General features: G+C 41.5%; 2 protein-coding genes across 4 annotated transcripts in view; one reads left to right on the top strand and one right to left on the bottom strand.

Annotated features, from left to right (window-relative positions):
- USP8 (ubiquitin specific peptidase 8) overlaps positions 1-6,084 on the top strand; it is a 65,737-nt gene extending 59,653 nt beyond the window's left edge. For all 3 annotated transcript variants that reach the window (XM_006756008.2, XM_006756009.2, XM_015558933.1), the window contains 4 exons: positions 1,695-1,931; positions 2,661-2,803; positions 4,911-5,043; positions 5,208-6,084. In XM_006756008.2, coding sequence (XP_006756071.1) covers positions 1,695-1,931; positions 2,661-2,803; positions 4,911-5,043; positions 5,208-5,393 — 699 coding nt within the window. In that variant the 3' untranslated portion in view covers positions 5,394-6,084. The remainder of the gene's footprint in view (positions 1-1,694; positions 1,932-2,660; positions 2,804-4,910; positions 5,044-5,207) is intronic.
- Positions 6,085-7,104: 1,020 nt separating this feature from the next.
- USP50 (ubiquitin specific peptidase 50) overlaps positions 7,105-17,712 on the bottom strand; it is a 31,142-nt gene continuing 20,534 nt past the window's right edge. Inside the window, exon 7 of the mRNA XM_006756007.2 lies at positions 7,105-7,475. Coding sequence (XP_006756070.1) covers positions 7,290-7,475 — 186 coding nt within the window. The 3' untranslated portion in view covers positions 7,105-7,289. The remainder of the gene's footprint in view (positions 7,476-17,712) is intronic.

Here is a 17,712-nt window from a genome sequence, read left to right as displayed (position 1 = left end):
TGACACGCTGCTCCAGGGGCCAGGAGGCCTCACGGCTCCGCTGATCCCAGTGCTGGGAGGCCTCACGGCCCCGCTTAACACTGGGGCAGTGAGGCCTCACGGCTCCGCTGATCCCAGTGCCGGGAGGCCTCGCGGCTCCGCTGATCCCGGGTTCGGGACGCCTTGCGGCTCCGCTGATCCCGGTGCTGGTAGGCATATTACCCTTTTACTATAGAGGATAGAGGCCTGGTGCACAGGTGGCGGCCGGCAAGTTTGCCCTGAAGGGTGTCCTGGATCAGGGTTGGGTCCCACTTGGGTGCATGGCCAGCCTGGATGAGGGGATGATGGCTGTTTGCAGCTGGTCACACCCCCTTCGGGGTAGGGGTCCCCATGGGGTGCCTGGCCGGTCTTGGGTGAGGGGCTGAGGGGCCATTTTCAGGCTGGCGGGCAACTGTAACTCCCAACCTCTCCTTTTTTTCTTTTTTTCTTTTATTCTGGGATTTATTTACCTTCTATGGCTATCACTGGAGCTGAGAGCCGGCTTTTGCTTTGAGTCTCGGCTCCTGCTTGAGGCCTCAGCTGCTGAAAGCAGGAATCTAGGGTTTGTTTGGGTTCTATAATTGCAACATTGTTTCGGTCCTGCTCGCTCCAGCTTTGAAGGCTGAAAGCAGGTATCTGGGGGTTTTTTTGCTTCTATAATTGCAACATTGTTTCTTAGAGATCAGCTCAGAGGCCGGCATTGGCAGGCGGGGAACCTTGGCTTCCTCCATCACTGGAGCAAGCAAGCCTCCTGTTCACTTCAGCTGCCTGGCTGCCAGCCGCCATCTTGGTTGGCAGTTAATTTGCATATCGCCCTGATTAGCCAGTGGGAAGGGTAGCAAAGTTACGGTTAATTACCATGTTTCTCTATTATTAGATAGGATTATACTTTTTTTCTAAAATAAGTATTCCACGTAACCACAAATGATATTGTGGCATATCTCTACATAAGTGACCAATCTGTTTAAACACTATGGTTTCCTTTTAGCACCAAGCTGTCCCCCATACATACCTATATACACACTTTTACATACATAAACATAAATATAGTGTGTGTGTGTGTGTGTGTGTGTGTGTGTATGTATCTTCTGTATATGTTGGAGAGGATATGAATATCCTATATAATAAAAGCATAGTAGGCAAATTATCCCCTTGACCAGAGTTCTTCCAGGAGTTGACCAGGGGGCGGCCCAGCCAGGGAAAGGAAGGGAGGCCCTGGCTGGCAGCGGCAGATGACCATGGGAAGGGAGGGAAGCCCTGGTGCTGGCAGGTTGCTGGGGGAAGGGAGGGAGTACCTGGCCAGTAGCTGCTAGGGACACACAGTGTATATGTGTGTGCGTGCATCCCTGACACTAGGACAGTACAATAACATCTGTCTGGTTGTAGCCCAAACTCCCAGCTACATGTAGCATGTTTTCTGTTTCTAAAATCAGACTTTTCAGCTTTTTAAATAGAAATATATTAATCACTTCCAACAAGTCATACTCTTTTGATAAAGTGGGGTTTTTGGCTAGAATTTTTTTGTAGTGCTTAATGAGATTAGAACTCCTTTATGAAAAGAATCAGAAGTATTTCAAAATCCGTGAAGTGTTTGTCTTTAATACATTTCTGTCAATTTTATATTTCCATGCTGACTTTAAGATATTAATATAGAGTTTAAATAATCTTATTTCCAGGCTGATAATCGGAAGCGACATAAAGAAGAAAATAATGATCATCTTGATGACTTTAAAGCAGCAGAACATGCTTGGCAGAAACACAAGCAGCTCAATGAATCCATTATTGTAGCACTTTTCCAGGGTCAGTTCAAATCCACAGTACAGTGCCTCACCTGTCACAGAAAGTCTAGGACATTTGAGGCCTTCATGTACTTGTCTCTACCCCTAGCATCCACTAGTAAATGTACATTACAGGTAAGTTGATTATTGAGAGAAAAGGATTTACTGAATAAAAACACTGTTTGTATGCATATAAAAAGATACTTTATTCAGTCACTTATGTCTGTTTTTTTACCCCTATAAACATAGGTAAAACTAACACATAAATTGTCTTAATTAGGCTTATGTGGATTAGAAAAAAATTTCCCCAAGAAAGAATTCTTTTGTTTTACAGATCTATTTTCTTATTAAATATTCTTTCAGAGCTGATAAATAATAGGTGGGTTTTTGTTTTTTTAAGTTTGTATTTTAAAGTTAATTTAAAATTATGGAAAATTATGTTGACTTTAGTTTAGAACTTCTTTTTATAAGAATTTGCTTTACATGGGGATATCAAATAAACATCCTGTTTTCCATACAACAGCAATGTGATTTAGGTCGCTTGTTGATCTCTCACGTTAGCTTCTTTGAGGCTATCATTTCTTCCAGTAAGACTTCCCTGAGCCCCCAGGAGAAGTATACTCTCAGGAAATGCAGTAGCTCTTCTGGTCACCACAGGCAGCACTCGCCACTCTGTGGTGTCAGTGAAGGCTCTCTGGTCTGCGCTCCTCACCAGATCATAACTTTGTGAGGGCAGGAACTATTTTGTTCTAGTTTACTATTGTCCCCTTCATCTAGGCAGAGTAAATTATTGAATAGATGCTCAATGACATTGTGTTAAAGAAATGAATTAATGAGTATCTACTACTTCTTTTTGCCCTCCAGGATTGCCTTAGGTTATTTTCCAAAGAAGAAAAACTCACAGATAATAACAGGTTTTACTGCAGTCATTGCAGAGCTCGAAGGGATTCTCTAAAAAAGATAGAAATCTGGAAGTTACCACCTGTGCTTTTAGTACATCTGAAACGGTAAAGGGCACAATATTTTCTACCTGTTTAGAAGGAATTCTAAATCCTTTATTCTAAGTCACTTTGTGGTATTGCCTACTAAGGATGCATCATCAAGGAAGATTTCTCTGGTTAGGGTATCTCCAGGGGAATAAGGCGAAATGATGAGACTCTGGTTCACCTTAGTATTTGCAGTAACAGAGCAAAATGATACCACCACTCAGTCTTTCATGTAATTCTGTCTTTAAAACATCAGTGAAACTAAATTATTGCATTTCAGATATAAAAATTTTAAATCATTACAAAACATAAGTGAAAATGTATTAATATGTTATTTAGTATAACATTTTAGCAGATAAAATTTATCATTCAGCCCTAACCGGTTTGGCTCAGTGGATAGAACGTCGGCCTGCGAACTGAAGGGTCCCAGGTTCTATTCCGGTCGGTGGCATGTACCTTGGTTGCAGGCACATCCCCAGAAGGAGGTGTGCAGGAGGCAGCTGATCAATGTTTCTTTCTCATTGATGTTTTTAACTCTCTATCCCTTTCCCTTCCTCTCTGTAAAAAATCAATAAAATATATATTTTTTAAAACTTACCAAACAATAAACTAAACATAAAGAGATTTAACCTTGTGCTGAAAATGAAATGATATTTTTAAAGTGTTATTTTAAGGGTGACATTATTGAGTGCAGACATCGTTTTGTCCAGATTTTTCCAGCCAGTGAAAAAGATCTGGCCTGTAGCAATAGAAGGAATAATGAGAAAGAGCTGTAAAATATGTCTCCAGTCTTCTGCTCCAATACTTTTGTCTTTATGTATTCCATCTGTGGAGTGGTAACTTTGAGTCATTTTTTTGAAAAACTTTTTTAAAGGAAATTTCATCTTTTTACTGAGAACTATTTTTTAAATATTTTTCTTCATTTCAGAGAGGATCCATTGCCTACTTTTTAAATGTTTTTTTTTTATTGATTTCAGAGAGGAAGGGAGAGAGATAGAAATATCAGTGACGAGAGAGAATCATTGATCAGCTGCCTCCTACACACCCCTTACTGGGGATTGAGCCCACAACCTTCAGGTTCATAAGTCAGTGCTCAACCACAGAGCCACTGCCGACTGGGCTATGATTTTTGTTTTATATGTTGTATTATTGGAGACTCTTATATTTTAACATTGACATGTTCAAATTCATCTTGTGTAAATTTCCTAACAAAACTGATTAGATCAATTATCCTTTTCTAATTCTTGAGGACTGGAGAGAAACACTACACAAATAATCACACACTTGTTCTGTTAAAATTTTTAATGCTTTGTATTACTCTTGGAGAATATCTAAGAATATAAATGGTTCAGAATTCAGGTTTTTTAAAAATGATTCTGAAGTAATCATATTACTCCAACCAAAATACCCGAATTTTGGTATTTAAAGGAGCACAATATGCCAGATAATGCAATGGCATTATTTCAGTCACTAGTCTGCATGCTTGCAGTCTCCAGCTCTAGTTTCTCCAAAAGTGGAAGCTTCAATTGAGAGTAGCTCTCTCCAGTCTTTCCTCAGTACTTTGGTAGAGATTAGCATTACAAGTGGGGTTTTTCAGAACTGTTACCGCTATAGAGGATGCATCTAACCATCCTAGCTAGCCTAGGGATCAAGGGACCAAGGTGTGGCCCTATTTCTGCCACTCTAGCTGTTTGACCTTGGGCAAGCCATTTGATATCTATGTGCCTAGGTTTCCTCACTTGTAAAATGCAGTGAAACCAAATGTCTTTTTTTAAAAAATACATTTTATTGATTTTTTACAGAGAGGAAGAGAGAGGAATAGAGAGTTAGAAACATCGATGAGAGAGAAACATCGATCAGCTGCCTCCTGCACACCCCCTACTGGGAATGTACCTACAACCAAGGTACATGCCCTTGACCGGAATCGAACCTGGGACCTTTGAGTCTGCAGGCTGATGCTGTATCCACTGAGCCAAACCAGTTAGGGCCCTCCACTACTAAAATGCCGAGTGTGTGATTGAAATGGGTTTTGTGGTCCTGGTTAAATGTCTGGATTGTTAAAATGAATTAGGGTTCATTCTTATGTCTTTCCTCTGTCATATAATTGCTGTCATGTTTGGCTTTGCAGTTTTTCCTATGATGGCAGGTGGAAGCAAAAATTACAGACCTCTGTGGACTTTCCATTAGAAAATCTTGACTTGTCACAGTATGTTATTGGTCCAAAGAACAATTTGAAGAAATATAACTTGTTTTCTGTTTCAGTAAGTATATCATTGAATTAAATACTTTTTCTTTCAGAGCAAACTAAAAATAATGTTTCAAATGGTTTCTTATCTTGTAGGAAAGTAACAAAATAAAGTTTTGAAATTATTGACCTATTTTAAATAACTCCGTCTGAATTTATTTTCTCTTTTATTTGGCACAGAATCACTATGGTGGGCTGGATGGAGGCCACTACACTGCCTATTGCAAAAATGCAGCAAGACAGCGGTGGTTTAAATTTGATGATCATGAAGTTTCTGATATCTCCGTTTCTTCTGTGAAATCTTCAGCAGCTTATATCCTCTTTTATACTTCCTTGGGACCACGAGCAACCGATATAGCCACATAAGTAGTAGGTTGTAAGCTAGTTATCTTTTAGAAGGCTGAGCAACACAACTCTGGAAATGCTTATAAAGATCCTGGCCAGCTCTACGTGGCCATTTAGAGGAATTGTAAGACCATGAGAGCTGTGTTACTAATACCATATATCCCAGGTCAGTGATATTATTAAAAAACCGACCAATAACATTTAACAAGTATTGCAGTAAGCATTCCTTAGAGGTATCATTGACATCATAATAACTTTTTTAGTTTGTTCCAAAGTTAAAATAAGTAGCTATGCATTATTATTCTACTGGTCTAAAAACTGTGTATCCGTTGTTTTCGTTTTCACTGTTAATGGCCTTTTCACATTTCTAAACCTCAGCTTGATCTATGAATATTCTAGAATGATATGAAGCAGATAGGAATGTATGTGTATATATTTATTGCACACTTGCACATCAAATCGATGTACATAGTATCATGTGGTCCTTCCGTGAAATCTAGAACTCCAGGGATTGCTTTTTTTCTTTTGGCCTATTCTGAGTAACTGCAGTGCTTTCTTAGGGAAATGACAGGGCAAAGCTATTTTTCTTTTGGCTTTGGGCTGTATTTGTGCACTAAATCTTTATTCTAAAGAAATAAATGGAAACTTTTCTCTAATTTTTTTAAAAATGAGAATTTTCATTTACACCTATATTAAAATCTTAATGAAAAAAATAATTAAAAACCTTGTAAGTGTTCTGTCTTTAATTTTATATTATCAAATATAGGACAGTAGAACTATAGATTTTATACACACACACTCTTTGTTACACTACACTGACTTAAAATTCAGTTCACTTACCTTGTTAGCATCAGGATTCAATTCCACTCATTTTTCAACTTGACCCAGAACTGCATCTAGCACTTAGGGTTCTCAGATTTGGGAGTCACAATATATAACACCCAGACTCATTCTCTCAAAAGTAGTAGAATTCTTAGAATTGAGATAAAAAGGAATAGGAATCACATATTACTACAAAGTGAACTGCATTATGAGCCCCACATCTTTACAGAGTGATGTATTAAAAGGAATAGAGGAGCTTAGAATTTATCATTTACCTCAGGGACTCATTTGTCTGAGAGACATAGTTTTTTGCTAAATTATCTGATCAATTAAATATTTTCAGATCACATTCTTAAGCACACAGAGCTACTAGCACAAAAGTTTAGTTTTATTAAATATTTTTGGAAAATAATTTGTTGGAAATATACATCAAATTATCAGATGTTTTATGATAAAAATCCACCCTAATAAACATTGAATTTTAAAGCCTGAACTCACTGCATAATCTGCAGTGCTTAAAAGGCCCCCAATCCATTTGTATTGTATTATTTTCAATATGCCAGGACCCATTTTCTTGGCTATAGACATCTATAATAATAAAAGCATAATATGCGAATTAGACCAGACAGCCAAATGTACTTCTGGACAAAGCCGCGGCAGCTGCAAGGGCCGAGGGCAGGCAGCCCTGCCTGGCCGGCAGCGGTGGGGTGATTGGGGCAGCGCCTACTCCTGATGAGCCTGGTCACCTCCTATAGAGGGAGGCTGGAGGCAGCGGCAGGGTGATGGGGGTGGCGCCTTCCCCTGACCAGCCCGGTTGCCTCCCACAGAGAGAGGCAAGAGTGGGGAGCGGGCCTAAGCCATCAGTAGGACATCCCCTGAGGGCTCCTAAACTGTGAGACGGGGCGGCTGAGGGCCCTCCCGTCCGTGCTCGAATTTTCATGCACTGGGCCTCTAGTATCTTATATAAGGTTGTATAATAATACACCAGAAAGAAAAATGTCAGTGATGCAAGTAAGTTGCAAGAATTTAATAAGGCAAAACTTCAGTACCAGTTTCTGATTGCTTGTTTTGCAACTTTCAGGAAACACCATTTTCCTAGCATTTTTCTATAGGTATAGAAAAGGGCTGGCAGCTGTAGAACAGGAGATATGCTGTAGCAGTTTGAACTGAAGTATCTGGAATCTCACTGACTCGTGTGTCGTCAAAGCTAAACCACGCTTGGGTCACTGAGTTCTTGCAGAAAGCAGTGTAATGGCCACTGTCCAGATCACCAAAGTGGTTCTAGAGGAGGAAGGAATGTCAGACTTAGTATTTACATGCAAATACTCCAACTATTGGGTCAAAAAAGGTAGGGCCAAGAAATCTTTTTCATAATTGTCCCTTATACTAAATTAAAAGAAAATGATAATTGTGTTCAGTTGAACCAAGCATATAATCTGACTTCTATATTTTTTTCTTTTTTAATAATTTTTTATTTGTTTTGAGAGAGACATCAGTGTGTTGTTCCACTTTTTTTGGCATTCATTGGTTGATTCTTGTATGTACTCTGACCAAGGGATTGAACCTGAAACCTAGGCATATTGCGACCACACTCTAACCAACTCAGCTATCCAGCCAGGGTTTATAATTTTTTCATTTAATTGAACTACTTATATATTGTACCCATTGACGACTAAACAGAATCTGTGAATTAAATAGCATAATACTTGACTAATATTTATCAGTTAATACCTACTGGGCACTTAACTGTACAATAGACTATTAAACATTAAAGGAAATTTAAAAAGTAAGAAGATAGTTATCTTTCCTAAATGAGCTTATAGTGAAAAAAGACATTTATTATTGGACCAAGACATTTCCACACTGCATGTTCCCACTGTACAGTGTGAGGAGGTTGTGCAGCAACAATCCCCTCAATCACTGAGGGCCCCCAAAAAACCTGTTCCATTCATTCTCTTTTTCCCTTGTCTCTGCTAACCCAGTAAAGGAATATTTGAAATAAAGACATTAGATCATTTCATTTTTCAGACGGTGGTATAGTGTGGAGCTAGGGTGACAAACCATTTGCCATGGGCCAAATCCAGCCTGCTGCCTGTTTATGTATGGCCTGTGAAGAATGCACCTTGTACTAGAAGCCCAGCGTGCAAAATCACATGACCTCGCCATGCTTGCAGCCCTGCCCACCCACGTCAGTCTTTGGTCAATACGGCTTAGGGCCACAGGCCTTTTATAATATAGATATGGTCGAAAAAAATCAAAAGCATAATATTTTGTTATGTGAATATTATATGAAATTCAGATTTCAGTGTTCTTACATAAAGTTTTATGGGAACAGAGCCATGCTTATTCTTTTATGTTTTTCACTGGTTGCTTTTACACTACAACAGTGAAATAGTTGCAAGAGAGACCATATGGCCTGCAAAGCCTAAAATATTTACTGGCCTTTTACAGTTGCTGATTCCTGGTGTTGAAGGAAGAAAATGGTTTTTTGTAGTCAATTCTGACTGAATTTAGCTCTGACACTAAGAAAGGACCTTAACGGAAGTTATTTAACCTGAGTTTTACTTCCCCATCTATTAAAATGGGGTGATAAGGCCTGTAGTGTCTATACAGCTGTTGTCAGGTATCTCATATTATAGAGGTAGCACGTAGGACGTACTTACTAAATGTTCCCATAGACCTTTATCTTCTCTCCCTTGACATATTAGAGAAATATTCCAAAGCTTACAAAAGATCTAGTCTTGGTCTTTGCCATGTGACCTTAAACTGCCATGCTTCAGTTTCCTTATTTATAAAATGGTGCCCAAAATAGTGTGATGTAATTTGAGAAAAACAAAACATCTGGTGGATAAGTAGTGCACAAATATTGAAGTAATGTTCTGAAATGATTAGAACAGAACTAGACTATTATGTTCAGTTTTGATGACTTAATGTAAAAAAGAAAAATGACATAGAAGACAGTCAAATATTTTTCTAGACTTCCATTTCCAGCAGCTAAAGGAGATAATTAGGTAGCCTGAGAGCCTTAGTTATAAAATTGTAAGGAATGCTGGATAAAACATGATAAACATTGTTTGAACTATATGGCTGACTTTAAAGAATGTTTTTCAAGGGGAAAAACCCCAGGGGCCAGAACCAAAGGAAATAAAAGAGTAGCATGATGTGTGGCTGATGCTGTGACTGCCTCAGAGTAAAGGTAATTCCTGGTCTCTGTAACCAAGGTGCTTCAGTTTTATAGGTCACACAAGGACAGGAGGTAAACTCTTAGGTCCTAGCAACGTGAGGAATTGGATTGAGGTCCACAGACCTCGCAAGGACTCTTAAGAGATTCATCCTCAATAAAAATCCCATCCTTTAAAGCTTAGCTTAGCTTAGGGTATGGGGCAGAGAATAAAAGTCATTCCTAGGAATTTATTACCACAGAAAACTAAATCTAATGTAAGAAGTATTTTGGGGGTGCCAGGCAGAAAGAACGCAGAGCCCCAGCTCGTGTGCCTCAGTGGTTAGAGCGTCAGCCTGTGCACTGAAGAGTTGCAGGGTGCATGCAGGAGACAACCAATTGATGTGTGTCTCTCTTGCCCCTCCCCACTCCTTTCCACTCTCTCTGAAAGTCGATTTTTAAAAAGGGAGAAAACACAAATAGAAGGTAGGGGAACTGCAAGAGCACTACAGAATCAGAGAACCCAGTGAGTGCCATTGTTTACGTTTCCCCGGTGCCTGGATAGAGGATGCGAGTTCTAACCAGGTGCTCTGGTTGGCCTGCGATGCTGCTATAATGCCTCCCCAGCCACTCCAGCAGGAAAAGCAAAGTACCATAGTGCATGCACAGGACTCCACCAGAAAGAGTGCAGAAGTAGCAAAGTGCTGCAGGACCTGCGTGCAGAGCTGTCCCCTCCAGAGAAACTGCAGAGACAGGGTGCACTGCTGCATGAGCACATACAGATGCCCCATCCAGAGACAGTGTGGAGCTAGGGTGTACACCTGAAACTAATATAATATTGTATGTCCACTGTAATGGAAAAAAGAAAATACAGGACAGAAAAAGAAAATCTCACTGTTAAAGCAAATATATAACAAACAGTGAATCAACCACTTAAAAGACTATTATGGAAGTTAAAAGGATCAAAATTAATAAGTAGGGGATATACAAAACAAATGATATAAAACTTTATATCAACAATATAAAGTGTGAAGGGGAAGTAAAGATGTAGGCTTTAAGAATACATTTGAACTTAATAATTAACAGTAGACTGGTATAGATATAGATGGATATATATGTGAACTTCATTGTTACCACAACCAAAAACCTGCAAAAAATACACAAGGAAATAAAGAAAAAGGAACCCAAAAAATGTTTTAAAAAACCCAGCAAATCAAAAGGAAAAAGATCAAGAGAAGAAGAAAGTGACAGAGAACAGCAAAAACGACCATGAAAAAAATAATGAAATGGCAATAAGTACACACCTATCAGTAAAAGTGAATGGACTGAGTGCTACAATCAGAAGACATAGGTTGGACTTCATTCAAGATGGTGGAGTATGTAAACCCTGAAGACTAGCTGAACAGTATTCTCATTATGAAGGATATAAAGAAGCTATGTTGACTGGTAAGAGGAGTGATGACACAGAACAGGCAGGTCTCACACCCAGAGTGTGTCGTCACCCCTCATACCAGTCTGTGAAAGTCCCCCCCCCTGAGGAGGAGTCCCAGCCCCACACCAGGCTCCCAAACCCACAGCATCATGCCAGGACGAGGAGTCCCCATAACATCTGACTGCAGACCAGTGGGGAATGCATCTGAGTGAGACGGGCTTCTGGAGTCCCAGCATTCCTCTTGAAGGGCCATGCATGGATTTGCTACCTCACAGACTCACAAGCTCTTTGCTCCAGTGTGGGGAGACAACTCGAAAAGGCCAGGGACATACAGGAAGGAACCGAATTGCCTAGCTTCAGAGCCAGGTCTGGAGGGGCAAGGGTCAGGACGGCTTTCTCCAGAGACATTCGAGCCAGCAGGTGCCATTTCTCCTTTGTTGATCCCACCCAGATTTCACAGGCAAGTGTGAAATCTTTGCTCTCCACCCACCTGGCGAAACTGTTTGCCCCACCCTGGTGATTTCCTGAGATCCCACCCCATCCAAATTGTGTGCCAGCCTGATCTGTTTTACGCAGCTTCTCCACACAAACAGCCTGTCTGGGCTCACACTGCAGACTTTCCTAAACTCTCTCAAAGGTCCATAAACCCTAAGCAAGCAGAGGATGGCCTCGGTGTGCCCTGTACCTCTTGCTAAGTGGCTAAATTCCAGCACAAACAATGACCAGTCTCAACTTCCATTATAATTCACTTCGGGGGGCCCCAAGCCTGGCATAAGATGTGGCCAGTATTGACTTGAAATGTAACTTCGACTAAGTGCCTACAAGTTTGGCACATGTGACAGCTAGCCTCAGTTCCCACTGTGGTGCCCACGCAGTGTCCCAAGCCCAGCACTCGTGGCAGCAGGCCGTGGTTTGCAGTGCAGCCTCTCCTAAGCACCCCCAAGTCCAGCACAAGAGACAACCAACTGTAGCTCCCACCAAGCAGCCCCAAGCTAGGCACAAAGGGTGGCTGAAAATGGCCTGCATTAGAGCTCCTCCAAAGAGGCTTCAACACCAGACTACCAACTAACCAGCTCCACAAATGACACACCTAAGGGTGGATTTGGCTGGCACCACAGCCCCGCTAAAGCAACTTCTGCTCCATGGAGTCATCCCCCACACAACAGCTTGTCTGCTCACCTCATGGCCAGCCCTCACAGACAGTTAGCCTGATGTGCCAACAGCAATAAGAGCTCAACTACAACAGGACACAGACGACTCACACAAGGGATACCCCTGGAGCACCCAGCTCGGGTGAACTGGCAGACAGCCACTGGGCCTCACCAAATACCTAAGGCCACTCTGCCAAGACTGAGAGACATAACAGCTCCACCTAATATATAAAAACAAATACAGAGAGGCAGCTAAAGTGAGACAAACGTACCAAATAAAATAACAGGAGAGCCGAAACCGGTTTGGCTCAGTGTATAGAGTGTAGGCCTGCGGACGGAAAGGTCCTAGGTTCGATTCCGGTCAAGGGCATGTACCTGGGTTGCGGGCACATCCCCAGTAGGAGATGTGCAGGAGGCAGCTGATCGATGTTTCTCTCTCATCGATGTTTCTAACTAGCTCTCTCCCTTTCTCTCTGTAAAAAATCAATAAAATATATTTAAAAAATAATAATAAAATAACAGGAGAGAAAAAAAAACCTCCAGAAAAAGAACAAAATGGAGACAATCTACCAGATACAGAGTTCAAAACACTGGTTAGATGGATGCTCAATGAACTCACAGGAAAAATAGATGAACTTAGTGAGAACTTAAAGAGAGACAGGAGCCATGAAAAAGAACCAGTCAGAAATAAATACAATAACTGCAATGAAGAATACACTAGAGGGAGTCAACAGCAGGGAAAGCAAAGGACTGATTCACTCATCTGGCAGACAAGGCAGAAAACACCCAACTGGAAGAGCAAAATGCAAAGAATTTTAAAAAGTGAGAACAGTGTATACCCAGCCAGCGTGGCTCAGTGGTTGAGCATCAACCTATGAACCAGGAGGTCACAGTTTGATACTCGGTCAGGGCACATGCCCAGGTTGCAGGCTTGATCCCCAGTGTGGGGCATACAGGAGGCAACAGATCGATGATTCCCTCAATCCCTCTCCCTCTCCCTCCGCTTCCTTCTCTGAAATCAATAAAGATATACTTTAAAAAAAAAGTGAGAACAGTTTAGCTCAGTGGATAGAGCTTCAACCTGCTGACCGAAGGGGTCCTAAGTTAGATTCCGGTCAAGGGCACATACCCTGGTTGCAGGCTCCTCCCCAGCCTGGGCCCTGGCAGGGACTCATGCAGGAGGCAACCAGTTGATACATTTCTCTCACATCAATATTTCTCTCTGTCTTTATCTTTCTCTCCCACTCTCTCTAAAAATCAATGGAAAAATATCCTCGGGTGAGGAAAAAAACAAATGATCCAGAGACAAATTGGGGTGGGTGGGGGGAACCAAAGGACTTGGACACAGACACTGGGGCAGTGGGGACTTGCCCGGGGTGGGAATGGCTGGTGGGGTGGAAGGGTCAATTGGGAAAAACGAAAACATGTAAAACTTTAGACAATTAAAACAAATAGAAAAACAAAAACAAAAAACCATAGCTCATATTCCTAAGAGGGAATTTTGCATGAGGCTTATGCTTGATAGAAAATCACACATCTGGGATGATATTTTTCTATTAAAAAGTATTTAATTTGGGGGGAAAAATGAGAAGAGTTTAAGAAACCTCTGGGACAACATTAAGTATACCAACATTGGCATCATAGTGGTACCAGAAGAAGACAGCAAAGGATTGAAAACCTATTTGAAGGAATAATGTTAAAGCGACTTTTTAAAGAAGAAACGATAAAAAATATGAATAACAAAATACAGGGAAGAAAAACTCATTGACAAGGGCAAACATTATAAAAGCAGTGGATGAGCCAACTATATAGCTAGCATAAAAGGTAAAAGAAAAAGGACTATCATGTATAATTACAACAATAAAGGACACACAAGAGGTAAAAAAAAAAAAAAAAAGGCAACATAAATATGGGGGAGTGAATAAAAATCGTAGTAATTTTAGAATGTGCCTGAAATTAATTAAGCAACCATCATCTTAAAATATACTGCTATAAACATAGCTTGGTATAGGAAACACATGGTAATCACAAAGACACCACACACACAAAAATAATAAAATTATAAGCCAATATCCCTGATGAACATGCAAAAATCCTCAACAAAATATCAGGAAACTGTATTCTGCAATACTTTACATCATGCTCTGGCCAGTGTTCTCCGTGGTTAGAGAAACACATTGATGTTTCTTTCTCTCCCTCCCCTCCTCCCTTTCACTCTCTGAAGAGCAATGGAGAAAATATCCTCAGGTGAGGATAAACAACAACAACAAAAATCATACTTCATAATCAAATGAGATTTATTTCCAGGATACAAGGCTGGTTCAGTATATGCAAATCAAATAACGTGACACACTACATAAACAAAATGAAGGATAAAAGTCATGTGATCAAATCAATAGATGCAGAAAAAGCATTTTCCAAAATCTAAAATTGATTTATGATAAAAACTCTTAATGGGATCTAGTACTTCAGCATAATAAAGGCTATATATGACAAACCCACAGCTAACATCATGCTCAATGATGAAAAGCTTAGACCTTTTCCTTTGAGACCAGGAACAAGACAAAGATGTTCACTTTCACCTCTTTTATTCAACATAGTATTGGAAGTCCCAGCCATAGCAATCAGACAAGAAAAAGAAATAAAAGGGTCCTAGCTGGTTTGACTCAGTGAATACAGTGTCGACCTATGGACTGAAGGGTACCAGCTTTGGTTTCTGTCAAGGGCACATGCCTAGGTAGCAGGCTCGATCCCCACTAGGGGTCATGCAGGAGGCAGTTGACCAATGATTCTCCCTAATCTTTGATGTTTTTCTCTCCCTCTCCCTCTCTGAAATAAATAAAAATATATATTTTTTAAAAGGAAATAAAGAGCATCTGAATTGGAAATGAAAAAGTAAAACTATCATTATCTGAAGATGCTATGATACTATATAGAGAACCATAAAGATTCCACCAAGAAACTCTCAAAATAAGTGAATTCAGCAAAGTGTGAGGATACAAAATTAATATTCAGAAATCAGTTGAATTTTTTTTTTAATATATTTTATTGATTTTTTACAGAGAGAAAGGGAGAGAGATAGAGAGTTAGAAACATTGATGAGAGAGAAACATTGACCAGCTGCCTCCTGCACATCTCCCACTGGGGATGTGCCCGCAACCCAGGTACATGCCCTGGACCGGAATCGAACCTGGGACCTTTCAGTCCACAGGCCGACGCTCTATCCACTGAGCCAAACCGGTTTCGGCAATCAGTTGAATTTTAATATTCTAGTGACCCGGTGCACAAAATTTGTGCACATTAAAAGGGAATTAATTAGAGGAAATATTTTAATATTGCTATTTGCCCTTTCTCTATAAAGTGTCAGAGATTAAAGAAAATTAGTAAAATGTATATGAAAATCTTCCTCCTGTCAGAGTCTGGGGCACGCCGCAGGACCCAAAGTCAAGTCCCCGCCCACCCACATGCGCCTCAAAATTGCGCAAGACCCAGACCTGGCTGGCGGGGCTAGATCCAGACCCAGCCAGCCTCACCCCCATCAAGCCCCGCCCGGTGGGGGCTCGGCCTCAGGTCTCCTGGGCCGGGGTGGGGGTGCAGCCTGAGGCCCCCCATCAAGCTCCACCAGGTGGGGGGGGGCACAGCCTCAGGTCGCTTGGGCCGGGGCAGGGGGTGTGGCCTGAGGTCCCCAGCCTGGGCTTGGGGGTGTGCCTTGAGGTCCCCTAGCCCAGGCCAGGGGGTGCAGCCTGAGGTCCCCCATCAAGCCCCACCAGGCGGGGGGGGGGGCACAGCCTCAGGTCCCCCAGTCCGGCACCAGGGTGGGGACACGGCCTGAGGTCCCCCAGCCTGGCACCGAGGTGGGGGGCTTGGCCTGAGGTCCCCTGTCATGCTCCACTGGGTGGGGGACACAGCCTGAGATCCTCATCAAATCCTGCTGGGTGGAGGGCACAACCTGAGGTCCCCCAGCCTTGCGCCGGGGCAGGGGGCATGGCCTGAGGTCCCCTGTGAAGCCCCACCAGGCAGGGGGGGTGCAGCCTCAGTTCCCTGCTGATTGCTCCTTAAGGCTCATTATGGGAACTCAGCCTCCGCTGTGGGCGCAGCCATCTTGACCATTACAGCATGACGGTCAATTTGCATATACCTCTTTATTACATAAGACTAGAGGTTTGGCCTCTAGACTAGAGTCCCTCAACCTGGCCTGTGCCTTCTTGCAATCCAGGACCCCTCAGGGGATGTCAGAGAGCCAGTTTCGGCCCTGTCCCTGCAGGCCAGGCCAAGTGACCCCCCTACCTCCCCCCTCCCCCCGGTGCACAAGGGAGCAGGGGATGTTGGCTTCAGGATATGTCCAGCCTGTCTTGCCCAGTCCTGTCCCACCGGCCACCTTCTAATTAATTTCCTTTCAATGTGTACGAATCCATGCACTGGGCCACTAGTATGCATATAAGATCTTTGGGTAATCTCTTCCCATCCTCCCCCCACTCCCCTCCCTCTGAGATTCATCAGTCTGTTCCATGTTTCCATCCCTGTGCGTTGAGCATCTGCCCCTGGTGGTCAGTGTGCACCATAGCTACCGGTTGAATGGTCGCTTAGGCTTTTATATATAGAGAGATAATGAACTATCAGAAAGAGAAATTAAGAAAATAATCCCATTTACAACTGCATTAAAAAGAATAATGTAACTAAAATAAATTTAACAAAGGAGGTGAAATACCTGTACTCTAAAAACTGTAAAACACCAAAGAAAACTGAAAAGGACACAAGTAAATAGAAGCCTATATTGTGCTAATGGAATGGAAAAATTAGTAGTGTTAAAATGCACATAGTAGGTCAGGGGTGGGCAACCTTTTTGTGAGTGCATGCCAAAACCAGCAAAATCTCTGACTCAAAATTCTTCTGCATGCCAACCCTAATTTTTTGAAGACATGTTACGCCTACTTGATATCTCTTAAGGTGTATGTAGGTGAAGAACCTTGAAGAAATAATAAAATTCATTCAAGCGACAAAAACACAGTATATGATAATGATAAATCCATTTATTTTTTATGTATACATATTATGTAAAATTATTTATTTATCTAAGATGTTTCCCTGAAATTCAATCAACTGCATTTCAAAGTCAGCCATGTCTATCTATCCATGAAAACATTTGTAAGTTTAGTTCCTCCAGTTTCATGCTGTCTGGAAACCTCATGAATTTTGCTGTCTCTTCCAGTTCTCTGAATTTCGCAAATCTTGAGAAGAACTGCTCAATAGTTGACTCGATGATGTTTAAAAACAGTTTTTGACAGTCTGTTCTGTCATCTTTTGGGAAGTCTTTGATGTGCCTCTTGAAGTTTGGGAAATATCTAAATCTCTCACCATCCACATCCCTCTTAAAGGCTTCCAGTTTCTTTTGAAAAGCCTTTATGTAACCAAACATAACATCAAGTGTCTTGCCAGTTCCTTGTAATTTAACATTCAAGTCATTCAAATGTTCACAAAAATTGTAAATGGAAGATTATAAGAGAGGGTTTTGTGTGCCAGCAAAAGTTACTGGCGTGCCATGTTTGGCATGTGTGCCAGGGATTGCCCATTCCTGGCCTAGGGTGAGTGTTACAGCTGAGTTGACAGCTCATCAATAAAGGTGGTGGATGGGTACTGCCCGCTCTATTTCATGTATGCTTGAAATGTTTTATAATTTAAAAGGTGGTAGGCAGTGAAAGTGGTCCCTAGAGCATATTTATCGTTTTTAACATTTATATCTAAAACACAGGCTGAATGTTAATGAACTAAGCATCC

This window comes from Myotis davidii, unplaced genomic scaffold, assembly GCF_000327345.1.
Source record: "Myotis davidii unplaced genomic scaffold, ASM32734v1 scaffold132, whole genome shotgun sequence".
NCBI classification, from domain to species: domain Eukaryota; kingdom Metazoa; phylum Chordata; class Mammalia; order Chiroptera; family Vespertilionidae; genus Myotis; species Myotis davidii.
Note: the sequence above shows the minus strand (reverse complement) of the source record. Positions and strands in the feature narration are given on the sequence as shown.